Genomic DNA, 22,500 nt, shown 5'->3' on the forward strand with positions numbered 1-22,500 from the left:
GCAGCAGAATACATGAAATAGTGCATTAAATACAGTGGAAAGAGCAGAATACATGACAGCAGCATAATACATGAAATAGTGCATTAAATACAGTGGAAAGAGCAGAATACATGACAGCAGCATAATACATGAAATAGTGCATTAAATACAGTGGAAAGAGCAGAATACAGGATAGCAGCATAATACATGAAATAGTGCATTAAATACAGTGGAAAGAGCAGAATACATGATAGCAGCATAATACATGAAATAGTGCATTAAATACAGTGGAAAGAGCAGAATACATGATAGCAGCATAATACATGAAATAGTGCATTAAATACAGTGGAAAGAGCAGAATACAGGATAGCAGCATAATACATGAAATAGTGCATTAAATACAGTGGAAAGAGCAGAATACAGGATAGCAGCATAATACATGAAATAGTGCATTAAATACAGTGGAAAGAGCAGAATACAGGATAGCAGCAGAATACATGAAATAGTGCATTAAATACAGTGGAAAGAGCAGAATACAGGCTAGCAGCAGAATACATGCAATAGTAGCAGCAACACAGCAGCTAAGCGAGAACAGGTGGGTCTGGAGAGTTGAAAGCGAGCGACGGTGGGAGAGAACGTTCCAGAGTCGAAGCCATGAAGCTGAACGAGCGTTCTCTCCGAGTGTGGGGTGCGTTCGCTTGGGGGTAACAAGCCGGCCAGAGTCCGAGGAGCTCAGCTTGCGGGCCGGGGCACAGCGGGGGTCAGCAGGCTGGGGAGGGGCTCGGGACCTGTGCGATGAGCCAGAGAGTTTTGAATATCTTTCGATTTCAGTACATGGCATTGCTGTTTTCTTTCTCTCCACAGGATATACCAGAACTCGCTGGAGCTCGGGAAACGACAGAGAAACTGATCACCATCTACGACAAACTGCGCCCGCCCCGCCCTCAGAATGTACCGGGCTGACGCAGGTCACACAGGGGGGAGTCACACAGTCAGGGGAGCGCAGGGGTCCCCAAGGGTCTCCCCTGGTAAAGACACGGCCTCCAGAGGGCAGTAGCTAGCTGACATCTGCTCTGGAGATCCTGGGTGTAGAAGAGTGTATGGGAAAAGGCTCTGGTGAGGGGAAGCAATGATTAGATATTCCAAATTGGGGAGAAAAATCCTGGATAAAATAACTGGCCACTCTAAATAGAAAATAGGAGTCTGATTCCCATCCCTGCATTGTAACTCCAGTTTAATATCACTAGACTGGACTGGAATTACATTGTAACTGCAGTTTAATATCACTGGACTGGACTGGAATTACATTGTAACTGCAGTTTAATATCACTGGACTGGACTGGAATTACATTGTAACTGCAGTTTAATATCACTAGACTGGACTGGAATTACATTGTAACTGCAGTTTAATATCACTAGACTGGACTGGTATTACATTGTAACTGCAGTTTAATATCACTAGACTGGACTGGAATTACATTGTAACTGCAGTTTAATATCACTAGACTGGACTGGAATTACATTGTAACTGCAGTTTAATATCACTGGACTGGGCTGGAATTACATTGTAACTGCAGTTTAATATCACTAGACTGGACTGGAATTACATTGTAACTGCAGTTTAATATCACTAGACTGGACTGGAATTACATTGTAACTGCAGTTTAATATCACTGGACTGGACTGGAATTACATTGTAACTGCAGTTTAATATCATTAGACTGGACTGGAATTACATTGTAACTGCAGTTTAATATCACTAGACTGGACTGGAATTACATTGTAACTGCAGTTTAATATCACTAGACTGGACTGGACCTAAATTACATTGCAGGGCTGCTAAGATAGATTTCACTAGGAGTTTAATAATCAAACACACCTGCGCTTGTTAGACACACTGTGGCTGATCAAGCTGGTAGTAAAACCTGGACTGGGTGACACTGCTGTGCAATAGGAGTCTGATTCCCAGCACTCCGTGACGAAACACCAAAAAAACAATATTTATACCACATAGATAAATATAAAAAACATAGTAAGCAAGGAGGTAAGTCTGTAGCACAAAAGTGTTAATTACAAAGGGAGTAAACGACATCTAAAATAAAGCTCTACGTGCTAACACACAGGTAAGCTCACACGTAATTGGATAGTTGACGACGGGGGATGGCCCACACAAACACTTTACATCAAAACAAAAAAAAAATTAATATACTTTTACAACAACTTTTAATTTATATTTAAAACGTCTGTTTTGGAATGGACTATATAATAATATCTATATTACTATATATATATCTATATACTATTCTATATCTATCTAATATCTATATATCTGTCGGGACTATATATATATTCTATCTATCTATCCATATCAGATAGATAGATAGATATATATCTATCTATACTATCTATATAGTGTGCTATTGGTGTGAGATAGACACACAGATAGATAGATAGATAGATAGATAGATAGATAGATAGATAGATAGATAGATTGGTAGATGCTTATCACAGCTCTGTTTTATTCCCATACTGATAAGATGTGCTGTTGCAGTGGCTTCTGTATTGTCACTGTTCTCCTTATCATAACTGCAATGAATTTAATTATCGCTGTATTTCCCAGAAATTCCCCCATTGTTAACATGTAGTTCCCATGTGAAAATTCCCATATCTGAAAGAATAATGCTAATTATATATAATATATATATATATCATCTATATATATATATATATATATATATATATATATATATATATATATATATATATATAGACCTTCAAACCCAACGGATTATATACAGCGCAGCAGTGAGATTTCTCTATATATATAATGTTCTGCCTCCTAATATCAGCTCTACCACTGAGCTTCATCCCCTCCGTGTTCCGCACGCCATACTGCCCTCTTGTGGATATTATTTGGAACTGCAAGAAAAAAAATCAATACGCAGTAAGGCGGATATTTACAAATTCACTTTTTAAAAAAAAGTACACCTTAATATTTCAATGTAAGTTTTTTACCCCCCTCCCCGATTTCTGATGTTTCTTCAAAGAGCTGTAATTTGTTATTTATTGTTTTAAGATAGCGATGTGTCGCGCGAGAGCACCGACTCGAACCAAAATGTGTCCCTTTCAGAATTCTGATGCAAATTACTCTTTAGACTTCAAACTCCAACCAAGCCAAGAGTCCGGATAGCGAGTCTAGCAGAGTCCGGATAGCGAGTCTAGCAGAGTCCGGATAGCGAGTCTCACAGAGTCCGGATAGCGAGTCTCACAGAGTCCGGATAGCGAGTCTCACAGAGTCCGGATAACGAGTTTAGCAGAGTCCGGATAGCGAGTCTCACAGAGTCCGGATAGCGAGTCTCACAGAGTCCGGGTAGCGAGTCTCACAGAGTCCGGATAGCGAGTCTAGCAGAGTCCGGATAGCGAGTCTCACAGAGTCCGGATAGCGAGTCTCACAGAGTCCGGATAGCGAGTCTCACAGAGTCCGGATAGCGAGTCTAGCAGAGTCCGGATAGCGAGTCTCACAGAGTCCGGATAGCGAGTCTAGCAGAGTCCGGATAGCGAGTCTAGCAGAGTCCGGATAGCGAGTCTCACAGAGTCCGGATAGCGAGTCTCACAGAGTCCGGATAGCGAGTCTCACAGAGTCCGGATAGCGAGTCTCACAGAGTCCGGATAGCGAGTCTCACAGAGTCCGGATAGCGAGTCTCACAGAGTCCGGATAGCGAGTCTAGCAGAGTCCGGATAGCGAGTCTAGCAGAGTCCGGATAGCGAGTCTCACAGAGTCCGGATAGCGAGTCTCACAGAGCCCGGATAGCGAGTCTCACAGAGTCCGGATAGCGAGTCTCACAGAGTCCGGATAGCGAGTCTAGCAGAGTCCGGATAGCGAGTCTCACAGAGCCCGGATAGCGAGTCTCACAGAGCCCGGATAGCGAGTCTCACAGAGTCCGGATAGCGAGTCTCACAGAGCCCGGATAGCGAGTCTCACAGAGTCCGGATAGCGAGTCTCACAGAGCCCGGATAGCGAGTCTCACAGAGTCCGGATAGCGAGTCTCACAGAGCCCGGATAGCGAGTCTCACAGAGTCCGGATAGCGAGTCTCGCAGAGTCCGGATAGCGAGTCTCACAGAGTCCGGATAGCGAGTCTAGCAGAGCCCGGATAGCGAGTCTAGCAGAGCCCGGATAGCGAGTCTCACAGAGCCCGGATAGCGAGTCTCGCAGAGTCCAGATAGCGGGTCTCACAGAGTCCAGATAGCAAGTCTAGCAGAGCCCGGATAGCGAGTCTAGCAGAGTCTGGATAGCGAGTCTCACAGAGCCCGGATAGCGAGTCTCACAGAGTCCGGATAGCGAGTCTAGCAGAGCCCGGATAGCGAGTCTCGCAGAGTCCAGATAGCGGGTCTCACAGAGTCCAGATAGCAAGTCTAGCAGAGCCCGGATAGCGCAGTCGGTAGAGCATCAGACTTTTAATTTGAGGGTCCAGGGTTCAAGTCCCTGTTTGGGCGGGTGTGATTGTTGTTTTATTATTATTATTTACTTATGAATATGATGTATTATGGGTTTTATTGTGCATTTACCTAACTGTGGGATGTGGTGTATATTCAGCTCTATGGGATGTATTGTACAGTTAAGTAACTATGGGATGTATTTACATTTAGCCAACTATGAGGCTCTTATCAAATATTCATTTATATTAAACTCCAATACATAGTGTAAATGCCAGTAGGTCTATATTTAAAAAAAAATAAATAAATATAAAAAAAACGATGCAGTTCCTACGTCTTCCGCTAGATGAAACACCACAGAGCGGTAATTGCGTAATGAGCTCAACGAGTCAGAGGGGATGTAGCTCAGTGGTAGAGCGCATGCTTTGCATGTATGAGGCCCCGGGTTCAATCCCCGGCATCTCCAGCATTTTTTTTTTTTAATTAGTAAAGCCAATTATGATGAAACTAGGTATTAACATTATCTAGCAGAAGCTATTGAAAGTATTTGATTCTGCGGGTCTGTATTCCCAAAATCAACTGGGGGAGACGGTTCCTAATAAAGTGGACGGGCAAGGTTAATTCTAGCGATCTCTCCACAAAGACACAGAATTCATTTTGAATGATGCTTAAAAGCTGTTTATTGCAGAAAAGGGAAGCCATGTAAATAACAGAGTGTACAGTGTGACCATTTATATGTAAAAAAATACAATATGTTCCAGAATATTACTTAAAAAAAAAAAACAGTGATCATGTTAATAAAGCTAATAAGAGGTGAGAGAATGGATTTTAAAGATGGTCAGCGCTCCTGTAAAGGGAGGGGTCAGTGATCCTGTTAATAAAGCTAATAAGAGGTGAGAGAATGGGTTTTAAAGATGGTCAGAGCTCCTGTAAAGGGAGGGGTCAGTGATCCTGTTAATAAAGCTAATAAGAGGTGAGAGAATGGATTTTAAAGATGGTCAGCGCTCCTGTAAAGGGAGGATATCGATTCCAGATGTCAAAGCCACCTGGGCAGCGTTGCCGGGGTAACTCGGTGTTGGTCTGGCTCTCAGATCTTGGCTCAGTCCTTGAACCCGCAGATATAAGATTTCCCCCCGCTGCATTTGTCATCGTTCCACATGCCGGTGTCTGAGGAGAGGAAAACAGAAACAAAAAACAGATTTAGGTCTAAACTCTTTTCAGTATCATCCTCCTCTCCTCTCCTCCCCTCTCTGCCCCCTCTCTCTTTTCTCCTCTCCTTCTCTCCCCTCCCCCCTCTCCTTTCTCTGCTCTCCCCTCTTTCTCCTTTCTCCTGCCTCTCTTCTCTCCTCTCCCATCTCTCTTCTCTCTACCCTCTTCTCCTCTCTCTTACTTTTCCAGTTAATTTCCACACAGTCCTCTGTGTTCGCGGTGTTGTCTGGCTGTCCCGGGACCCAGGGATTGTAGTTCCACTCGGAACCGTCGATCCAAACGAATTTTTCGCTCTGAAAACAAAAGACATCAGGACCAGAGCAACACACTACAGCTCCCAGCATGCCTCTGCACCTGCGGCAAGGGTGAGGCATGCTGGGAGCTGTAGTTCTTTGTTATGCTGCGGTCCTGGATCACGAAGGCTACAGACCTCAATCACGACAGAGCGTGTAAAGAAAGCATCTCGATTCATTTATACGCAGTGAATCGGGTACAGCCCTGGCTAGGACTACAGCTCCCAGCATGCCTGTACCCTTGCGGCAAGGGTGAGGCATGCTGGGAGCTGTAGTTCTTTTTTTATTATGCTGCGGGCCTGAATCAAAGGGTACAGACCTCAACTACGACAGAACATGCAAAGAAAGCAGCGCGATTCATCGCGTTTGTAGAAACGAGGTCAATGCATTACCAGGCAGCACATGGGTTACTAGGAGCTCAGAATACAAATAAAACGAGAATTTATAGAATGTTATTATCGTCGCTGTCTTGTTTAAGAAAATCTATTTTAGAAACTTTCTGGTACCTTCGGACTTTGCACTAAACCTGATTGAACTCTAAAGTTTGTCAAGGTCGGGTCTCAAAGGATCTCAGTGATTCAGCGTCGACAGCGTGGCTTGGTAGCCCTTGGCAACCGCTGGTAACCCCTGGCAACCCTTCTCTAATTCCACCTGGCTTGGGCAATGCTTTGATCTTATCTGGAGAATCCTAAATTGCCGGGCCCTGCAAAGCCTTCCTCAATAGATTGTTTTTTTGGTGGCGTTTCCCGGTGCGTTCAGGGTTAGGGCTACTCCCCCACCCAGCAGGGATATGCACCCCCCCTCCTCACCCTGAAGAGCTCGAACCCGCCCAGCCAGACCCGGGGGGAGGTGTGGTTGTATTTCATGGTGATGCAGATAATGTTCTTGTTAGCCTCCTCGCTGTGAACAGAGACCAGGTGAGCGCCCTTGCCCACAGCCTCCTTCCTGCAGGAAAACTGAGGAGAGAAACACAGGGGCTGAGAATGAGAGGGAGGGAGAGACATGGAGACACTGAGACACACACTGAGACACACACCGAGACTGAGAATGAGAGGGAGGGAGAGACATAGAGACACACGTGGAGACACTGAAGCACAAACTGAGACACGCACTACATAGTCAATTTGTCAATTTTCAGAGTAAATTTGTTTACAGTGTGTGTGTTTAGTAGGGTGGAGAAAAAAAAATCCCTTAATGTTTGTTTAATGATCGCTGCGTTTATTCGAGGGCAGCCTCTATTATAAAGCTGATTATAATATTATAATATAATATAATATGATTCGATATGCTGTACATCTCGTTCTCAAGGGCGCCTCTGTTAATATTATTATCCGGTTCGCGTGTTTTTGAAACGCGTTGGTTTCTGTGCTCCTTTTCGTTCGCTTTTAATTGAATTAACTGCAAGAACTTTTTTTTTTTCAAGTGATGCAGAACTTTTGGCTGGATCTGCGCATTCAATATGGGGGGTGGGGGGTGCAGTGGATGTCCAATAGTCATTTCTTTGAGTAAGAAAATGTCATTTTACACACCCCGCCCGGTGGGTATATAAGAGGATATCAGCGGCAAATCTGGAGGTGATACATCTGCACTCGACTGTTTGTGTGAATAGATGTTTAGATGAATTTATAACAAACAAAATCCATTTGAATTGAAAAAAAAACACTTTATTGCATTTTAAACCTTAGCAAATCCCTACTGAGATCAGTAGACAAGTTATTATTATTATTATTATTACAATTTATTATTATTATTATTATTATTATTTATTATATTATTATTATTATTATTATTTACTAACAATAGGATATGTTTATTGAAACAGTGCATAATAAGGTTGTAATTCTATCGAGGGTTTCTGGTATATAAACTACAAGAGCGCTCCCTCCCTGAGTTCTGGTTTGCTCAATTCATATATCATCCCAACAAACACTTTAAGTTAATTGGTTTAATATATAGACAGGCTGTGAGTGGACATAATAAAAATTTAATAGTAATGTTAATTAATTAATAATAAACCAGACAAGTTTTTTTTTTTTTTTTTTTTTTTTCCAAGCAATGATTTTAAAAAAGATTTAGATGCGTGAAATAATCGATTAAAAGCGCATAACATGTTAAAATACTCCTAATAGAAGAACACCCATGCATTGACAGATATGAATCACACTGAATTGAATAAGAGACGTTAAGAGAGAGGCGCGTCTCAGCCTGTCTTTGAAGCGCACGGTATTGAAGCTGCAGTGCGGGCTCTATAATAAGAGGTGAGGCGCAGAGAGCGGACTGGCCGCTTGTCCGGGTCATGCCGTTGTGCCGCGCTGTTGGTTTCGATGCTCTTTCTCGGTGGAAGTCGGCCGGGGTGTTTCATGCAGGCAGCCGCAGCGCGCAGGGGAGGCGTTTCAAAAAACCAGCCGGGGATCAGCTCCCTAGAACATGAAAAAGAGTTATTAACAGCAGCGACCTACTGTCTATAATCAGCAGCCGCGACTTCCCCTTCTCTCTCTCTCTCTCTCTCTCTCTCTCTCTCTCTCTCTCTCTCTCTCTCTCTCAGGATTTCTCGATTCAGTGTATCAATCCTGCATGAGCCCTGCATTGTGATTATCACGAGTATGATCAGGTGCCCTTACAGTTATCTCGTTCAGCTTCTCAGTATATATTGCAGAGTTCCCAGCCAGGTCTTTCCAGTCCTGAAATCCATTTCCTTCTCCAACAAATCGATCAAAACATTCCTGAAATTCTGGATAGGAACACGAGACAGAAGTAATTTCCTATGAACCCATAAACTCTCTATATCTACATAATCACAGCAGACTGGCACTGGCAACAACAACAATAATAAATAATAATAATAATAATAATAATAATAATAATAACAACTCACCCTTTAGGGTCATCACTTTTAAGCCAATTCTTTCTTGTTGTGAAAGTGCTCTTAATCCCTGCCTATGAGGTTCTGAATCATAGCGGAAGAGCCGGGAAACGAAGATATTCAGTTTTACATTGCGCTGCTGCTCCACGAATGTGATTATTTGAGGTGTGCATCTTTCACAGGGGCTCCAGCTCATGAACCAGGTGATCTCATATTGATCAGCACCTTGAGTCGCAGAATTCCGCAGGCAGGTTTCCTCTGCGTGTCCGGAGTATCCGTTTTTGAACACCTGTAAATCTGGCTCCCCTCCGTTCACACTCACAATCTGGCACAGCCACGTCTCGTTTCTGCCTTCGGCATATTGCAAGTTTTCAAATTGGAAAGTGAAATCATCAAAAGAAATTTTGACCATTTTGATAAAAGAGCTGGAAAAAAAGGGACACGGCTTTAGATTGCAGTCTATAAATTATGGGGATATATTAAACACATCACTCATGTCTTCACTTGCTCTCCATATTAATTCACTCAACTCTCAGTCGCTCGCCTGAGTCTGTGTGTTGAATTGATCCTGGTGTCTGCATCGAGAGACGGTAACATATTCTCTGTCCATAGTGTATTTATATAATACTCAACGCAATGTGATTCTATATACATGTTATCGGATACCTCATGCAAACCCTAACCCTAACCCTAACCCTAACCCTAACCCTAACCCTACCCCTAACCCTAACCCTAACCCTAACCCAAGAACTTTTAAGCTCTCCATATTAATTCACTCAACTCTCAGTCGCTCGCCTGAGTCTGTGTGTTGAATTGATCCTGGTGTCTGTATCGAGAGAAGTTAACTTATTCTCAGTCCATAGTGTATTTATATAGTACTCAAATGCAATATGCACAGTTTGTTTGCGCATTGAACTTTGCTGAGGCAACGTTTCAGTTTATTTTGCATGGAGCTTTCTTTGACAAACACATCCTGACATACGGTAGCGCACCGGTGTTTTGATTTTGAATTTACCATTCCCGATTGCATGTAGGACACAGCGACTTTATTTTCTCCAGGGGTTGAGATTCGTTAATTCCCGTTTGGGTTAAACATGAGAACAGGCCACATCGTGTTCCACAAGTACAGAGAATTTCCTTTTGGCAGATTTGAATGCAATTATGAAAGCAAATTTTGGTGAATGCAAGTGTGATTGCACGTTTCAAGCTTCTCGGAGAACAACATATTGTTGCAAAATCGTAAGCAACGTTTGTGTGTTGGGGGGGGGGGGGGCTTAGTAAAAGGCGTTTTCTATTTTGACATGACTTTAGAAATTCAGATGAATTGATATAACGCGTGTTAATATACACAATACTAGCGTTTAATTTAAAACAGACGAGACAATGAAATTAGTTTGTAATGTACGTGCTAGATTGAGATTACTGTGTGTGTGTGTGTGGTGTGTGTGTGTGTGTGTGTGTGTGTGTGTTGTGTGTGTGTGTGTGTGTGTGTGTGTGTGTGTGTGTGTGTGTGTGCATTAGTTTGTAATGTACCTGCTTGATTGAGTCTCCCGTCTCTTCGGGGGCGTTACATGTACATAGTCAGAGTAAATTTGTTTACAGTGTGTGTGTGTTTAGTAGGGTGGAGAAAAAAAAATCCCTTAATGTTTGTTTAATGATCGCTGCGTTTATTCGAGGGCAGCCTCTATTATAAAGCTGATTATAATATTATAATATAATATAATATGATTCGATATGCTGTACATCTCGTTCTCAAGGGCGCCTCTGTTAATATTATTATCCGGTTCGCGTGTTGTTGAAACGCGTTGGTTTCTGTGCTCCTTTTCGTTCGCTTTTAATTGAATTAACTGCAAGAACTTTTTTTTTTTCAAGTGATGCAGAACTTTTGGCTGGATCTGCGCATTCAATATGGGGGGTGGGGGGTGCAGTGGATGTCCAATAGTCATTTCTTTGAGTAAGAAAATGTCATTTTACACACCCCGCCCGGTGGGTATATAAGAGGATATCAGCGGCAAATCTGGAGGTGATACATCTGCACTCGACTGTTTGTGTGAATAGATGTTTAGATGAATTTATAACAAACACAATCCATTTGAATTGAAAAAAAAACACTTTATTGCATTTTAACCCTTAGCAAACCCCTACTGAAACTCTGTAGACAAGTTTATTATTATTATTATTATTATTATTATTATTATTATTATTATTATTATTATTATTATTATTATTATTTTATTAACAATAGGATATGTTTATTGAAACAATGCATAATAAGGTTGTAATTCTATCGAGGGTTTCTGGTATATAAACTACAAGAGCGCTCGCTCCCTGAGTTCTGGTTTGCTCAATTCATATATCATCCCAACAAACACTTTAAGTTAATTGGTTTAATATATAGACAGGCTGTGAATGGAAATAATAATAATTTAATAATAATGTTAATTAATTAATAATAAACCAGACAAGTTTTTTTTTTTTTTTCCAAGCAATGATTTTAAAAAAGATTTAGATGCGTGAAATAATCGATTAAAAGCGCATAACATGTTAAAATACTCCTAATAGAAGAACACCCATGCATTGACAGATATGAATCACACTGAATTGAATAAGAGACGTTAAGAGAGAGGCGCGTCTCAGCCTGTCTTTGAAGCGCACGGTATTGAAGCTGCAGTGCGGGCTCTATAATAAGAGGTGAGGCGCAGAGAGCGGACTGGCCGCTTGTCCGGGTCATGCCGTTGTGCCGCGCTGTTGGTTTCGATGCTCTTTCTCGGTGGAAGTCGGCCGGGGTGTTTCATGCAGGCAGCCGCAGCGCGCAGGGGAGGCGTTTCAAAAAACCAGCCGGGGATCAGCTCCCTAGAACATGAAAAAGAGTTATTAACAGCAGCGACCTACTGTCTATAATCAGCAGCCGCGACTTCCCTCTCTCTCTCTCTCTCTCTCTCTCTCTCTCTCTCTCTCTCTCTCTCTCTCTCTCTCTCTCTCTCAGGATTTCTCGATTCAGTGTATCAATCCTGCATGAGCCCTGCATTGTGATTATCACGAGTATGATCAGGTGCCCTTACAGTTATCTCGTTCAGCTTCTCAGTATATATTGCAGAGTTCCCAGCCAGGTCTTTCCAGTCCTGAAATCCATTTCCTTCTCCAACAAATTGATCAAAACATTCCTGGAATTCTGGATAGGAACACGAGACAGAAGTAATTTCCTATGAACCCATAAACTCTCTATATCTACATAATCACAGCAGACTGGCACTGGCAACAATAATAATAATAATAATAATAATAATAATAATAATAATAATAATATAATAATAATAAATAATAATAATAACATTGTGGGAAACCTTTAGGGTCATCACTTTTAAGCCAATTCTTTCTTGTTGTGAAAGTGCTCTTAATCCCTGCCTATGAGGTTCTGAATCATAGCGGAAGAGCCGAGAAACGAAGATATTCAGTTTTACATTGCGCTGCTGCTCCACGAATGTGATTATTTGAGGTGTGCATCTTTCACAGGGGCTCCAGCTCAAGAACCAGGTGATCTCATATTGATCAGCACCTTGAGTCGCAGAATTCCGCAGGCAGGTTTCCTCTGCGTGTCCGGAGTATCCGTTTTTGAACACCTGTAAATCTGGCTCCCCTCCGTTCACACTCACAATCTGGCACAGCCACGTCTCGTTTCTGCCTTCGGCATATTGCAAGTTTTCAAATTGGAAAGTGAAATCATCACCAGAAATTTTGGCCATTTTGAAAAAAGAGCTGGAAAAAAAAAAGATAGTTGACAGACAGCCATCGCAGCCGGTGAGAGAGAGGTTCCGAAACCCTGAATTTTGTTCTCGTCTCACTCGAGGGACAGCGCTACTGGTTTACTGTGATACGGCTTTAGATTGAGGTCTATAAATTATGTGGATTTATTAAACACATCACTCATCTCTTCACTTGCTCTCCATATTAATTCACTCAACTCTCAGTCGCTCGCCTGAGTCTGTGTGTTGAATTGATCCTGGTGTCTGCATCGAGAGACGGTAACATATTCTCTGTCCATAGTGTATTTATATAATACTCAACGCAATGTGATTCTATATACATGTTATCGGATACCTCATGCAAACCCTAACCCTAACCCTAACCCTACCTCTAACCCTAAGCCTAACCCTAACCCTAACCCTAACCCTAACCCTAACCCTAACCCTAACCCAAGAACTTTTAAGCTCTCCATATTAATTCACTCAACTCTCAGTCGCTCACCTGAGTCTGTGTGTTGAATTGATCCTGGTGTCTGTATCGAGAGAAGTTAACTTATTCTCAGTCCATAGTGTATTTATATAGTACTCAAATGCAATATGCACAGTTTGTTTGCGCATTGAACTTTGCTGAGGCAACGTTTCAGTTTATTTTGCATGGAGCTTTCTTTGACAAACACATCCTGACATACGGTAGCGCACCGGTGTTTTGATTTTGAATTTACCATTCCCGATTGCATGTAGGACACAGCGACTTTATTTTCTCCAGGGGTTGAGATTCGTTAATTCCCGTTTGGGTTAAACATGAGAACAGGCCACACCGTGTTCCACAAGTACAGAGAATTTCCTTTTGGCAGATTTGAATGCAATTATGAAAGCAAATTTTGGTGAATGCAAGTGTGATTGCACGTTTCAAGCTTCTCGGAGAACAACATATTGTTGCAAAATCGTAAGCAACGTTTGTGTGTTGGGGGGGGGGGGGGCTTAGTAAAAGGCGTTTTCTATTTTGACATGACTTTAGAAATTCAGATGAATTGATATAAGGCGTGTTAATATACACAATACTAGCGTTTAATTTAAAACAGACGAGACAATGAAATTAGTTTGTAATGTACGTGCTAGATTGAGATTACTGTGTGTGTGTGTGTGTATGTGTGTGTGTGTGTGTGTGTGTGTGTGTGTGTGTGTGTGGTGTGTGTGTGTGTGTGCATTAGTTTGTAATGTACGTGCTTGATTGAGTCTCCCGTCTCTTCGGGGGCGTTACATGTACATAGTCAGCTTGTAAATTTGTTTACTGTGTGTGTGTTTTTTAGTAGGGTGGAGAAAAAAAAATCCCTTAATGTTTCTTTAATGATCGCTGCGTTTATTCGAGGGCAGCCTCTATTATAAAGCTGATATATAATATTATAATATAATATAATATGATTCGATATGCTGTACATCTCGTTCTCAAGGGCGCCTCTGTTAATATTATTATCCGGTTCGCGTGTTGTTGAAACGCGTTGGTTTCTGTGCTCCTTTTCGTTCGCTTTTAATTGAATTAACTGCAAGAACTTTTTTTTTTCAAGTGATGCAGAACTTTTGGCTGGATCTGCGCATTCAATATGGGGGGTGGGGGGTGCAGTGGATGTCCAATAGTCATTTCTTTGAGTAAGAAAATGTCATTTTACACACCCCGCCCGGTGGGTATATAAGAGGATATCAGCGGCAAATCTGGAGGTGATACATCTGCACTCGACTGTTTGTGTGAATAGATGTTTAGATGAATTTATAACAAACACAATCCATTTGAATTGAAAAAAAACACTTTATTGCATTTTAACCCTTAGCAAACCCCTACTGAAATCTGTAGACAAGTTATTATTATTATTATTATTATTATTATTATTATTATTATTATTATTATTATTATTATTATTATTATTATTATTACTAACAATAGGATATGTTTATTGAAACAATGCATAATAAGGTTGTAATTCTATCGAGGGTTTCTGGTATATAAACTACAAGAGCGCTCGCTCCCTGAGTTCTGGTTTGCTCAATTCATATATCATCCCAACAAACACTTTAAGTTAATTGGTTTAATATATAGACAGGCTGTGAATGGAAATAATAATAATTTAATAATAATGTTAATTAATTAATAATAAACCAGACAAGTTTTTTTTTTTTTTTTTTTTTTTCCAAGCAATGATTTTAAAAAAGATTTAGATGCGTGAAATAATCGATTAAAAGCGCATAACATGTTAAAATACTCCTAATAGAAGAACACCCATGCATTGACAGATATGAATCACACTGAATTGAATAAGAGACGTTAAGAGAGAGGCGCGTCTCAGCCTGTCTTTGAAGCGCACGGTATTGAAGCTGCAGTGCGGGCTCTATAATAAGAGGTGAGGCGCAGAGAGCGGACTGGCCGCTTGTCCGGGTCATGCCGTTGTGCCGCGCTGTTGGTTTCGATGCTCTTTCTCGGTGGAAGTCGGCCGGGGTGTTTCATGCAGGCAGCCGCAGCGCGCAGGGGAGGCGTTTCAAAAAACCAGCCGGGGATCAGCTCCCTAGAACATGAAAAAGAGTTATTAACAGCAGCGACCTACTGTCTATAATCAGCAGCCGCGACTTCCCTCTCTCTCTCTCTCTCTCTCTCTCTCTCTCTCTCTCTCTCTCTCTCTCTCTCTCTCTCGACCTCTCTCTCTCTCTCTCTCTCTCTCTCTCTCAGGATTTCTCGATTCAGTGTATCAATCCTGCATGAGCCCTGCATTGTGATTATCACGAGTATGATCAGGTGCCCTTACAGTTATCTCGTTCAGCTTCTCAGTATGTATTGCAGAGTTCCCAGCCAGGTCTTTCCAGTCCTGAAATCCATTTCCTTCTCCAACAAATCGATCAAAACATTCCTGGAATTCTGGATAGGAACACGAGACAGAAGTAATTTCCTATGAACCCATAAACTCTCTATATCTACATAATCACAGCAGACTGGCACTGGCAACAACAACAATAATAATAATAATAATAATAATAATAATAATAATAATAATAATAATAACAACTCACCCTTTAGGGTCATCACTTTTAAGCCAATTCTTTCTTGTTGTGAAAGTGCTCTTAATCCCTGCCTATGAGGTTCTGAATCATAGCGGAAGAGCCGAGAAACGAAGATATTCAGTTTTACATTGCGCTGCTGCTCCACGAATGTGATTATTTGAGGTGTGCATCTTTCACAGGGGCTCCAGCTCAAGAACCAGGTGATCTCATATTGATCAGCACCTTGAGTCGCAGAATTCCGCAGGCAGGTTTCCTCTGCGTGTCCGGAGTATCCGTTTTTGAACACCTGTAAATCTGGCTCCCCTCCGTTCACACTCACAATCTGGCACAGCCACGTCTCGTTTCTGCCTTCGGCATATTGCAAGTTTTCAAATTGGAAAGTGAAATCATCACCAGAAATTTTGGCCATTTTGAAAAAAGAGCTGGAAAAAAAAAAGATAGTTGACAGACAGCCATCGCAGCCGGTGAGAGAGAGGTTCCGAAACCCTGAATTTCGTTCTCGTCTCACTCGAGGGACAGCGCTACTGGTTTACTGTGATACGGCTTTAGATTGAGGTCTATAAATTATGTGGATTTATTAAACACATCACTCATCTCTTCACTTGCTCTCCATATTAATTCACTCAACTCTCAGTCGCTCGCCTGAGTCTGTGTGTTGAATTGATCCTGGTGTCTGCATCGAGAGACGGTAACATATTATCTGTCCATAGTGTATTTATATAATACTCAACGCAATGTGATTCTATGTACATGTTATCGGATACCTCATGCAAACCCTAACCCTAACCCTAACCCTACCTATAATCTAACCGTAACCCTAACCCTAATCCTAACCCTAATCCTACCTCTAACCCTAACCCTAACCCAAGAACTTTTAAGCTCTCCATATTAATTCACTCAACTCTCAGTCGCTCACCTGAGTCTGTGTGTTGAATTGATCCTGGTGTCTGTATCGAGAGAAGTTAACTTATTCTCAGTCCATAGTGTATTTATATAGTACTCAAATGCAATATGCACAGTTTGTTTGCGCATTGAACTTTGCTGAGGCAACGTTTCAGTTTATTTTGCATGGAGCTTTCTTTGACAAACACATCCTGACATACGGTAGCGCACCGGTGTTTTGATTTTGAATTTACCATTCCCGATTGCATGTAGGACACAGCGACTTTATTTTCTCCAGGGGTTGAGATTCGTTAATTCCCGTTTGGGTTAAACATGAGAACAGGCCACACCGTGTTCCACAAGTACAGAGAATTTCCTTTTGGCAGATTTGAATGCAATTATGAAAGCAAATTTTGGTGAATGCAAGTGTGATTGCACGTTTCACGCTTCTCGGAGAACAACATATTGTTGCAAAATCGTAAGCAACGTTTGTGTGTTGGGGGGGGGGGGGGGGGGGGGGTAAAAGGCGTTTTCTATTTTGACATGACTTTAGAAATTCAGATGAATTGATATAAGGCGTGTTAATATACACAATACTAGCGTTTAATTTAAAACAGACGAGACAATGAAATTAGTTTGTAATGTACGTGCTAGATTGAGATTACTAATGTGTGTGTGTGTGTGTGTGTGTGTGTGTGTGTGTGTGTGTGTGTGTGTGTGTGTGTGTGTGTGTGTGTGTGTGCATGTTTGTAATGTATGTGCTTGATTGAGTCTCCCGTCTCTTCGGGGGCGTTACATGTACATAGTCAGAGTAAATTTGTTTACAGTGTGTGTGTGTTTAGTAGGGTGGAGAAAAAAAAATCCCTTAATGTTTGTTTAATGATCGCTGCGTTTATTCGAGGGCAGCCTCTATTATAAAGCTGATTATAATATTATAATATAATATAATATGATTCGATATGCTGTACATCTCGTTCTCAAGGGCGCCTCTGTTAATATTATTATCCGGTTCGCGTGTTGTTGAAACGCGTTGGTTTCTGTGCTCCTTTTCGTTCGCTTTTAATTGAATTAACTGCAAGAACTTTTTTTTTTTCAAGTGATGCAGAACTTTTGGCTGGATCTGCGCATTCAATATGGGGGGTGGGGGGTGCAGTGGATGTCCAATAGTCATTTCTTTGAGTAAGAAAATGTCATTTTACACACCCCGCCCGGTGGGTATATAAGAGGATATCAGTGGCAAATCTGGAGGTGATACATCTGCACTCGACTGTTTGTGTGAATAGATGTTTAGATGAATTTATAACAAACACAATCCATTTGAATTGAAAAAAACAGTTTATTGCATTTTAACCCTTAGCAAACCCCTACTGAAATCTGTAGACAAGTTATTATTATTATTATTATTATTATTATTATTATTATTATTATTATTATTATTATTATTATTATTATTTACTAACAATAGGATATGTTTATTGAAACAATGCATAATAAGGTTGTAATTCTATCGAGGGTTTCTGGTATATAAACTACAAGAGCGCTCGCTCCCTGAGTTCTGGTTTGCTCAATTCATATATCATCCCAACAAACACTTTAAGTTAATTGGTTTAATATATAGACAGGCTGTGAATGGAAATAATAATAATTTAATAATAATGTTAATTAATTAATACTAAACCAGACAAGTTTTTTTTTTTTTTTTTTTTTTTTCCAAGCAATGATTTTAAAAAAGATTTAGATGCGTGAAATAATCGATTAAAAGCGCATAACATGTTAAAATACTCCTAATAGAAGAACACCCATGCATTGACAGATATGAATCACACTGAATTGAATAAGAGACGTTAAGAGAGAGGCGCGTCTCAGCCTGTCTTTGAAGCGCACGGTATTGAAGCTGCAGTGCGGGCTCTATAATAAGAGGTGAGGCGCAGAGAGCGGACTGGCCGCTTGTCCGGGTCATGCCGTTGTGCCGCGCTGTTGGTTTCGATGCTCTTTCTCGGTGGAAGTCGGCCGGGGTGTTTCATGCAGGCAGCCGCAGCGCGCAGGGGAGGCGTTTCAAAAAACCAGCCGGGGATCAGCTCCCTAGAACATGAAAAAGAGTTATTAACAGCAGCGACCTACTGTCTATAATCAGCAGCCGCGACTTCCCTCTCTCTCTCTCTTCTCCCTCTCTCTCTCTCTCTCTCTCTCTCTCTCTCTCTCTCTCTCTCTCTCTCTCTCTCTCCTCTCTCTCTCAGGATTTCTCGATTCAGTGTATCAATCCTGCATGAGCCCTGCATTGTGATTATCACGAGTATGATCAGGTGCCCTTACAGTTATCTCGTTCAGCTTCTCAGTATGTATTGCAGAGTTCCCAGCCAGGTCTTTCCAGTCCTGAAATCCATTTCCTTCTCCAACAAATCGATCAAAACATTCCTGAAATTCTGGATAGGAACACGAGACAGAAGTAATTTCCTATGAACCCATAAACTCTCTATATCTACATAATCACAGCAGACTGGCACTGGCAACAATATAATAATATAATAATAATAATAATAATAATAATAATAATAATAATAATAACAACTCACCCTTTAGGGTCATCACTTTTAAGCCAATTCTTTCTTGTTGTGAAAGTGCTCTTAATCCCTGCCTATGAGGTTCTGAATCATAGCGGAAGAGCCGAGAAACGAAGATATTCAGTTTTACATTGCGCTGCTGCTCCACGAATGTGATTATTTGAGGTGTGCATCTTTCACAGGGGCTCCAGCTCATGAACCAGGTGATCTCATATTGATCAGCACCTTGAGTCGCAGAATTCCGCAGGCAGGTTTCCTCTGCGTGTCCGGAGTATCCGTTTTTGAACACCTGTAAATCTGGCTCCCCTCCGTTCACACTCACAATCTGGCACAGCCACGTCTCGTTTCTGCCTTCGGCATATTGCAAGTTTTCAAATTGGAAAGTGAAATCATCAAAAGAAATTTTGACCATTTTGATAAAAGAGCTGGAAAAAAAGGGACACGGCTTTAGATTGCAGTCTATAAATTATGGAGATATATTAAACACATCACTCATGTCTTCACTTGCTCTCCATATTAATTCATTCAACTCTCAGTCGCTCACCTGAGTCTGTGTGTTGAATTGATCCTGGTGTCTGCATCGAGAGACGGTAACATATTCTCTGTCCATAGTGTATTTATATAATACTCAACGCAATGTGATTCTATATACATGTTATCGGATACCTCATGCAAACCCTAACCCTAACCCTAACCCTACCTCTAACCCTAAGCCTACCCCTAACCCTAACCCTAACCCAAGAACTTTTAAGCTCTCCATATTAATTCACTCAACTCTCAGTCGCTCACCTGAGTCTGTGTGTTGAATTGATCCTGGTGTCTGTATCGAGAGAAGTTAACTTATTCTCAGTCCATAGTGTATTTATATAGTACTCAAATGCAATATGCACAGTTTGTTTGCGCATTGAACTTTGCTGCGGCAACGTTTCAGTTTATTTTGCATGGAGCTTTCTTTGACAAACACATCCTGACATACGGTAGCGCACCGGTGTTTTGATTTTGAATTTACCATTCCCGATTGCATGTAGGACACAGCGACTTTATTTTCTCCGGGGGTTGAGATTCGTTAATTCCGTCTGGGGTAAACATGAGAACAGGTCACACCGTGTTCCACAAGTACAGAGAATTTCCTTTTGGCAGATTTGAATGCAATTATGAAAGCAAATTTTGGCGAATGCAAGTGTGATTGCACGTTTCACGCTTCTCGGAGAACAACATATTGTTACAAAATCGTAAGCAACGTTTGTGGGTGGGGGGGGGGGGGGGCTTAGTAAAAGGCGTTTTCTATTTTGACATGACTTTAGAAATTCAGATGAATTGATATAAGGCGTGTTAATATACACAATACTAGCGTTTAATTTAAAACAGACGAGACAATGAAATTAGTTTGTAATGTACGTGCTAGATTGAGATTACTGTGTGTGTGTGTGTGTGTGTGTGTGTGTGTGTGTGTGTGTGTGTGTGTGTGTGTGTGTGTGTGTGTGTGTGTGTGTGTGCATTAGTTTGTAATGTACCTGCTTGATTGAGTATCCCGTCTCTTCGGGGGCGTTACATGTACATAGTCAGAGTAAATTTGTTTACAGTGTGTGTGTGTTTAGTAGGGTGGAGAAAAAAAATCCCTTAATGTTTGTTTAATGATCGCTGCGTTTATTCGAGGGCAGCCTCTATTATAAAGCTGATTATAATATTATAATATAATATAATATGATTCGATATGCTGTACATCTCGTTCTCAAGGGCGCCTCTGTTAATATTATTATCCGGTTCGCGTGTTGTTGAAACGCGTTGGTTTCTGTGCTCCTTTTCGTTCGCTTTTAATTGAATTAACTGCAAGAACTTTTTTTTTTCAAGTGATGCAGAACTTTTGGCTGGATCTGCGCATTCAATATGGGGGGTGGGGGGTGCAGTGGATGTCCAATAGTCATTTCTTTGAGTAAGAAAATGTCATTTTACACACCCCGCCCGGTGGGTATATAAGAGGATATCAGCGGCAAATCTGGAGGTGATACATCTGCACTCGACTGTTTGTGTGAATAGATGTTTAGATGAATTTATAACAAACACAATCCATTTGAATTGAAAAAAAAACACTTTATTGCATTTTAACCCTTAGCAAACCCCTACTGAAATCTGTAGACAAGTTATTATTATTATTATTATTATTATTATTATTATTATTATATTATTATTATTATTATTATTATTATTATTATTATTATTTACTAACAATAGGATATGTTTATTGAAACAGTGCATAATAAGGTTGTAATTCTATCGAGGGTTTCTGGTATATAAACTACAAGAGCGCTCGCTCCCTGAGTTCTGGTTTGCTCAATTCATATATCATCCCAACAAACACTTTAAGTTAATTGGTTTAATATATAGACAGGCTGTGAATGGAAATAATAATAATTTAATAATAATGTTAATTAATTAATAATAAACCAGATTTTTTTTTTTTTTTTCCAAGCAATGATTTTAAAAAAGATTTAGATGCGTGAAATAATCGATTAAAAGCGCATAACATGTTAAAATACTCCTAATAGAAGAACACCCATGCATTGACAGATATGAATCACACTGAATTGAATAATTAAGCTTAAGGTTTCAAGCTTCTCGGAGAACAACATATTGTTGCAAAATCGTAAGCAACGTTGTGTGTGTGTGGGGGGGGGGGGGGGGGGGGGGGGGGGGGTAGTAAAAGGCGTTTTCTATTTTGACATGATTTTAGAAATTCAGATGAATTGATATAAGGCGTGTTAATATACACAATACTAGCGTTTAATTTAAAACAGACGAGACAATGAAATTAGTTTGTAATGTACGTGCTAGATTGAGATTATGTGTGTGTGTGTGTGTGTGTGTGTGTGTGTGTGTGTGTGTGTGTGTGTGTGTGTGTGTGCATTAGTTTGTAATGTACGTGCTTGATTGAGTCTCCCGTCTCTTCGGGGGCGTTACATGTACATAGTCAGAGTAAATTTGTTTACAGTGTGTGTGTGTTTAGTAGGGTGGAGAAAAAAAATCCCTTAATGTTTGTTTAATGATCGCTGCGTTTATTCGAGGGCAGCCTCTATTATAAAGCTGATATATATATATATATATATATATATATATATATATATATATATATATATATATATATATATATATATATATATATATATAATCAATAACTTTGTGGTTTTTGCTATAAATATGGTTGTATCTATTTATTTTTTGTTATCATTCGTTCCTCCATTTCAGACATCGTGTTTCACAATTAATGTTTCCTCATTTGCTGTAGATTTTATTTCGAGATGCACGATTGTGTCCATTCGAGTTGCATTAACGCTATCACTGCTGCCCCCTACAGGTGTGTTTGTGAAATGTAGTTTTGTTTTGTTTTAATTATATGAAAATGTTGTTGAAATTAAAAAATAAATTTGCAGCAAAACCTTACCTGATATATATAGATAGATAGATAGATAGATAGATAGATAGATAGATAGAT

General features: G+C 40.6%; 5 protein-coding genes and 2 non-coding genes across 9 annotated transcripts in view; 3 read left to right on the plus strand and 4 right to left on the minus strand.

The window, feature by feature from the left end:
- LOC121302102 (SLAM family member 5-like) overlaps positions 1-1,238 on the plus strand; it is a 24,014-nt gene extending 22,776 nt beyond the window's left edge. The window contains exon 7 of the mRNA XM_041231922.1: positions 844-1,238. Coding sequence (XP_041087856.1) covers positions 844-942 — 99 coding nt within the window. The 3' untranslated portion in view covers positions 943-1,238. The remainder of the gene's footprint in view (positions 1-843) is intronic.
- Positions 1,239-4,401: 3,163 nt separating this feature from the next.
- On the plus strand, positions 4,402-4,474 carry trnak-uuu. Its single transcript has one exon. It is a non-coding gene; the product is annotated as a tRNA-Lys (tRNA).
- Positions 4,475-4,808: 334 nt separating this feature from the next.
- On the plus strand, positions 4,809-4,880 carry trnaa-ugc. The gene has a single exon. It is a non-coding gene; the product is annotated as a tRNA-Ala (tRNA).
- A 481-nt stretch (positions 4,881-5,361) lies between these two features.
- LOC121302514 (lectin-like) lies at positions 5,362-6,938 on the minus strand. The gene is made up of 3 exons (XM_041232528.1): positions 6,726-6,938; positions 5,805-5,916; positions 5,362-5,581 (listed from the first exon to the last, which is right to left on the minus strand). Exons 1-3 carry the CDS (start codon positions 6,918-6,920, stop codon positions 5,514-5,516), a joined length of 375 nt encoding a protein of 124 aa, XP_041088462.1. The 5' UTR covers positions 6,921-6,938; the 3' UTR covers positions 5,362-5,513.
- Positions 6,939-7,969: 1,031 nt separating this feature from the next.
- On the minus strand, positions 7,970-9,200 carry LOC121302479 (DNA dC->dU-editing enzyme APOBEC-3C-like). Its single transcript, XM_041232485.1, has 3 exons — positions 8,792-9,200; positions 8,538-8,647; positions 7,970-8,336 (listed from the first exon to the last, which is right to left on the minus strand). The coding sequence occupies exons 1-3, from the start codon at positions 9,189-9,191 to the stop codon at positions 8,310-8,312; spliced, it is 537 nt and encodes a 178-aa protein (XP_041088419.1). The 5' UTR covers positions 9,192-9,200; the 3' UTR covers positions 7,970-8,309.
- Positions 9,201-14,710: 5,510 nt separating this feature from the next.
- Positions 14,711-16,355, minus strand: LOC121302477 (DNA dC->dU-editing enzyme APOBEC-3C-like). Its single transcript, XM_041232482.1, has 3 exons — positions 15,577-16,355; positions 15,315-15,424; positions 14,711-15,077 (listed from the first exon to the last, which is right to left on the minus strand). Exons 1-3 carry the CDS (start codon positions 15,974-15,976, stop codon positions 15,051-15,053), a joined length of 537 nt encoding a protein of 178 aa, XP_041088416.1. The 5' UTR covers positions 15,977-16,355; the 3' UTR covers positions 14,711-15,050.
- A 1,809-nt stretch (positions 16,356-18,164) lies between these two features.
- LOC121302485 (DNA dC->dU-editing enzyme APOBEC-3C-like) lies at positions 18,165-19,937 on the minus strand. 3 transcript variants are annotated; one of them, XM_041232491.1, is made up of 4 exons: positions 19,800-19,937; positions 19,023-19,435; positions 18,763-18,872; positions 18,165-18,531 (listed from the first exon to the last, which is right to left on the minus strand). In XM_041232491.1, exons 1-4 carry the CDS (start codon positions 19,913-19,915, stop codon positions 18,505-18,507), a joined length of 666 nt encoding a protein of 221 aa, XP_041088425.1. In that variant the 5' UTR covers positions 19,916-19,937; the 3' UTR covers positions 18,165-18,504. The 3 variants fall into 3 exon arrangements, with proteins under 3 accessions (XP_041088425.1, XP_041088426.1, XP_041088427.1); XM_041232492.1 differs by lacking the exon at positions 19,800-19,937 and adding an exon at positions 19,555-19,750; XM_041232493.1 differs by lacking the exon at positions 18,763-18,872.
- Positions 19,938-22,500: the final 2,563 nt, after the last annotated feature.

Source organism: Polyodon spathula, chromosome 29, assembly GCF_017654505.1.
Source record: "Polyodon spathula isolate WHYD16114869_AA chromosome 29, ASM1765450v1, whole genome shotgun sequence".
Lineage (NCBI taxonomy): Eukaryota > Metazoa > Chordata > Actinopteri > Acipenseriformes > Polyodontidae > Polyodon > Polyodon spathula.

Coding starts and splice junctions, on each gene's coding strand:
- LOC121302514 (XM_041232528.1), bottom strand. CDS start 6,920: ATGTCTCTCCCTCCCTCTCATTCTCAGCCCCTGTGTTTCTCTCCTCAG. Junction 5,917..6,725: donor GCGGGTTCGAGCTCTTCAGG/GTGAGGAGGGGG, acceptor TTTTGTTTTCAG/AGCGAAAAATTCGTTTGGAT. Junction 5,582..5,804: donor TGTGGAAATTAACTGGAAAA/GTAAGAGAGAGG, acceptor TCCTCTCCTCAG/ACACCGGCATGTGGAACGAT.
- LOC121302479 (XM_041232485.1), bottom strand. CDS start 9,191: ATGGTCAAAATTTCTTTTGATGATTTCACTTTCCAATTTGAAAACTTG. Junction 8,648..8,791: donor AAAAGTGATGACCCTAAAGG/GTGAGTTGTTAT, acceptor GTTCCTATCCAG/AATTTCAGGAATGTTTTGAT. Junction 8,337..8,537: donor AGAAGCTGAACGAGATAACT/GTAAGGGCACCT, acceptor TTCATGTTCTAG/GGAGCTGATCCCCGGCTGGT.
- LOC121302477 (XM_041232482.1), bottom strand. CDS start 15,976: ATGGCCAAAATTTCTGGTGATGATTTCACTTTCCAATTTGAAAACTTG. Junction 15,425..15,576: donor AAAAGTGATGACCCTAAAGG/GTGAGTTGTTAT, acceptor GTTCCTATCCAG/AATTCCAGGAATGTTTTGAT. Junction 15,078..15,314: donor AGAAGCTGAACGAGATAACT/GTAAGGGCACCT, acceptor TTCATGTTCTAG/GGAGCTGATCCCCGGCTGGT.
- LOC121302485 (XM_041232491.1), bottom strand. CDS start 19,915: ATGCGCAAACAAACTGTGCATATTGCATTTGAGTACTATATAAATACA. Junction 18,873..19,022: donor AAAAGTGATGACCCTAAAGG/GTGAGTTGTTAT, acceptor GTTCCTATCCAG/AATTTCAGGAATGTTTTGAT. Junction 18,532..18,762: donor AGAAGCTGAACGAGATAACT/GTAAGGGCACCT, acceptor TTCATGTTCTAG/GGAGCTGATCCCCGGCTGGT.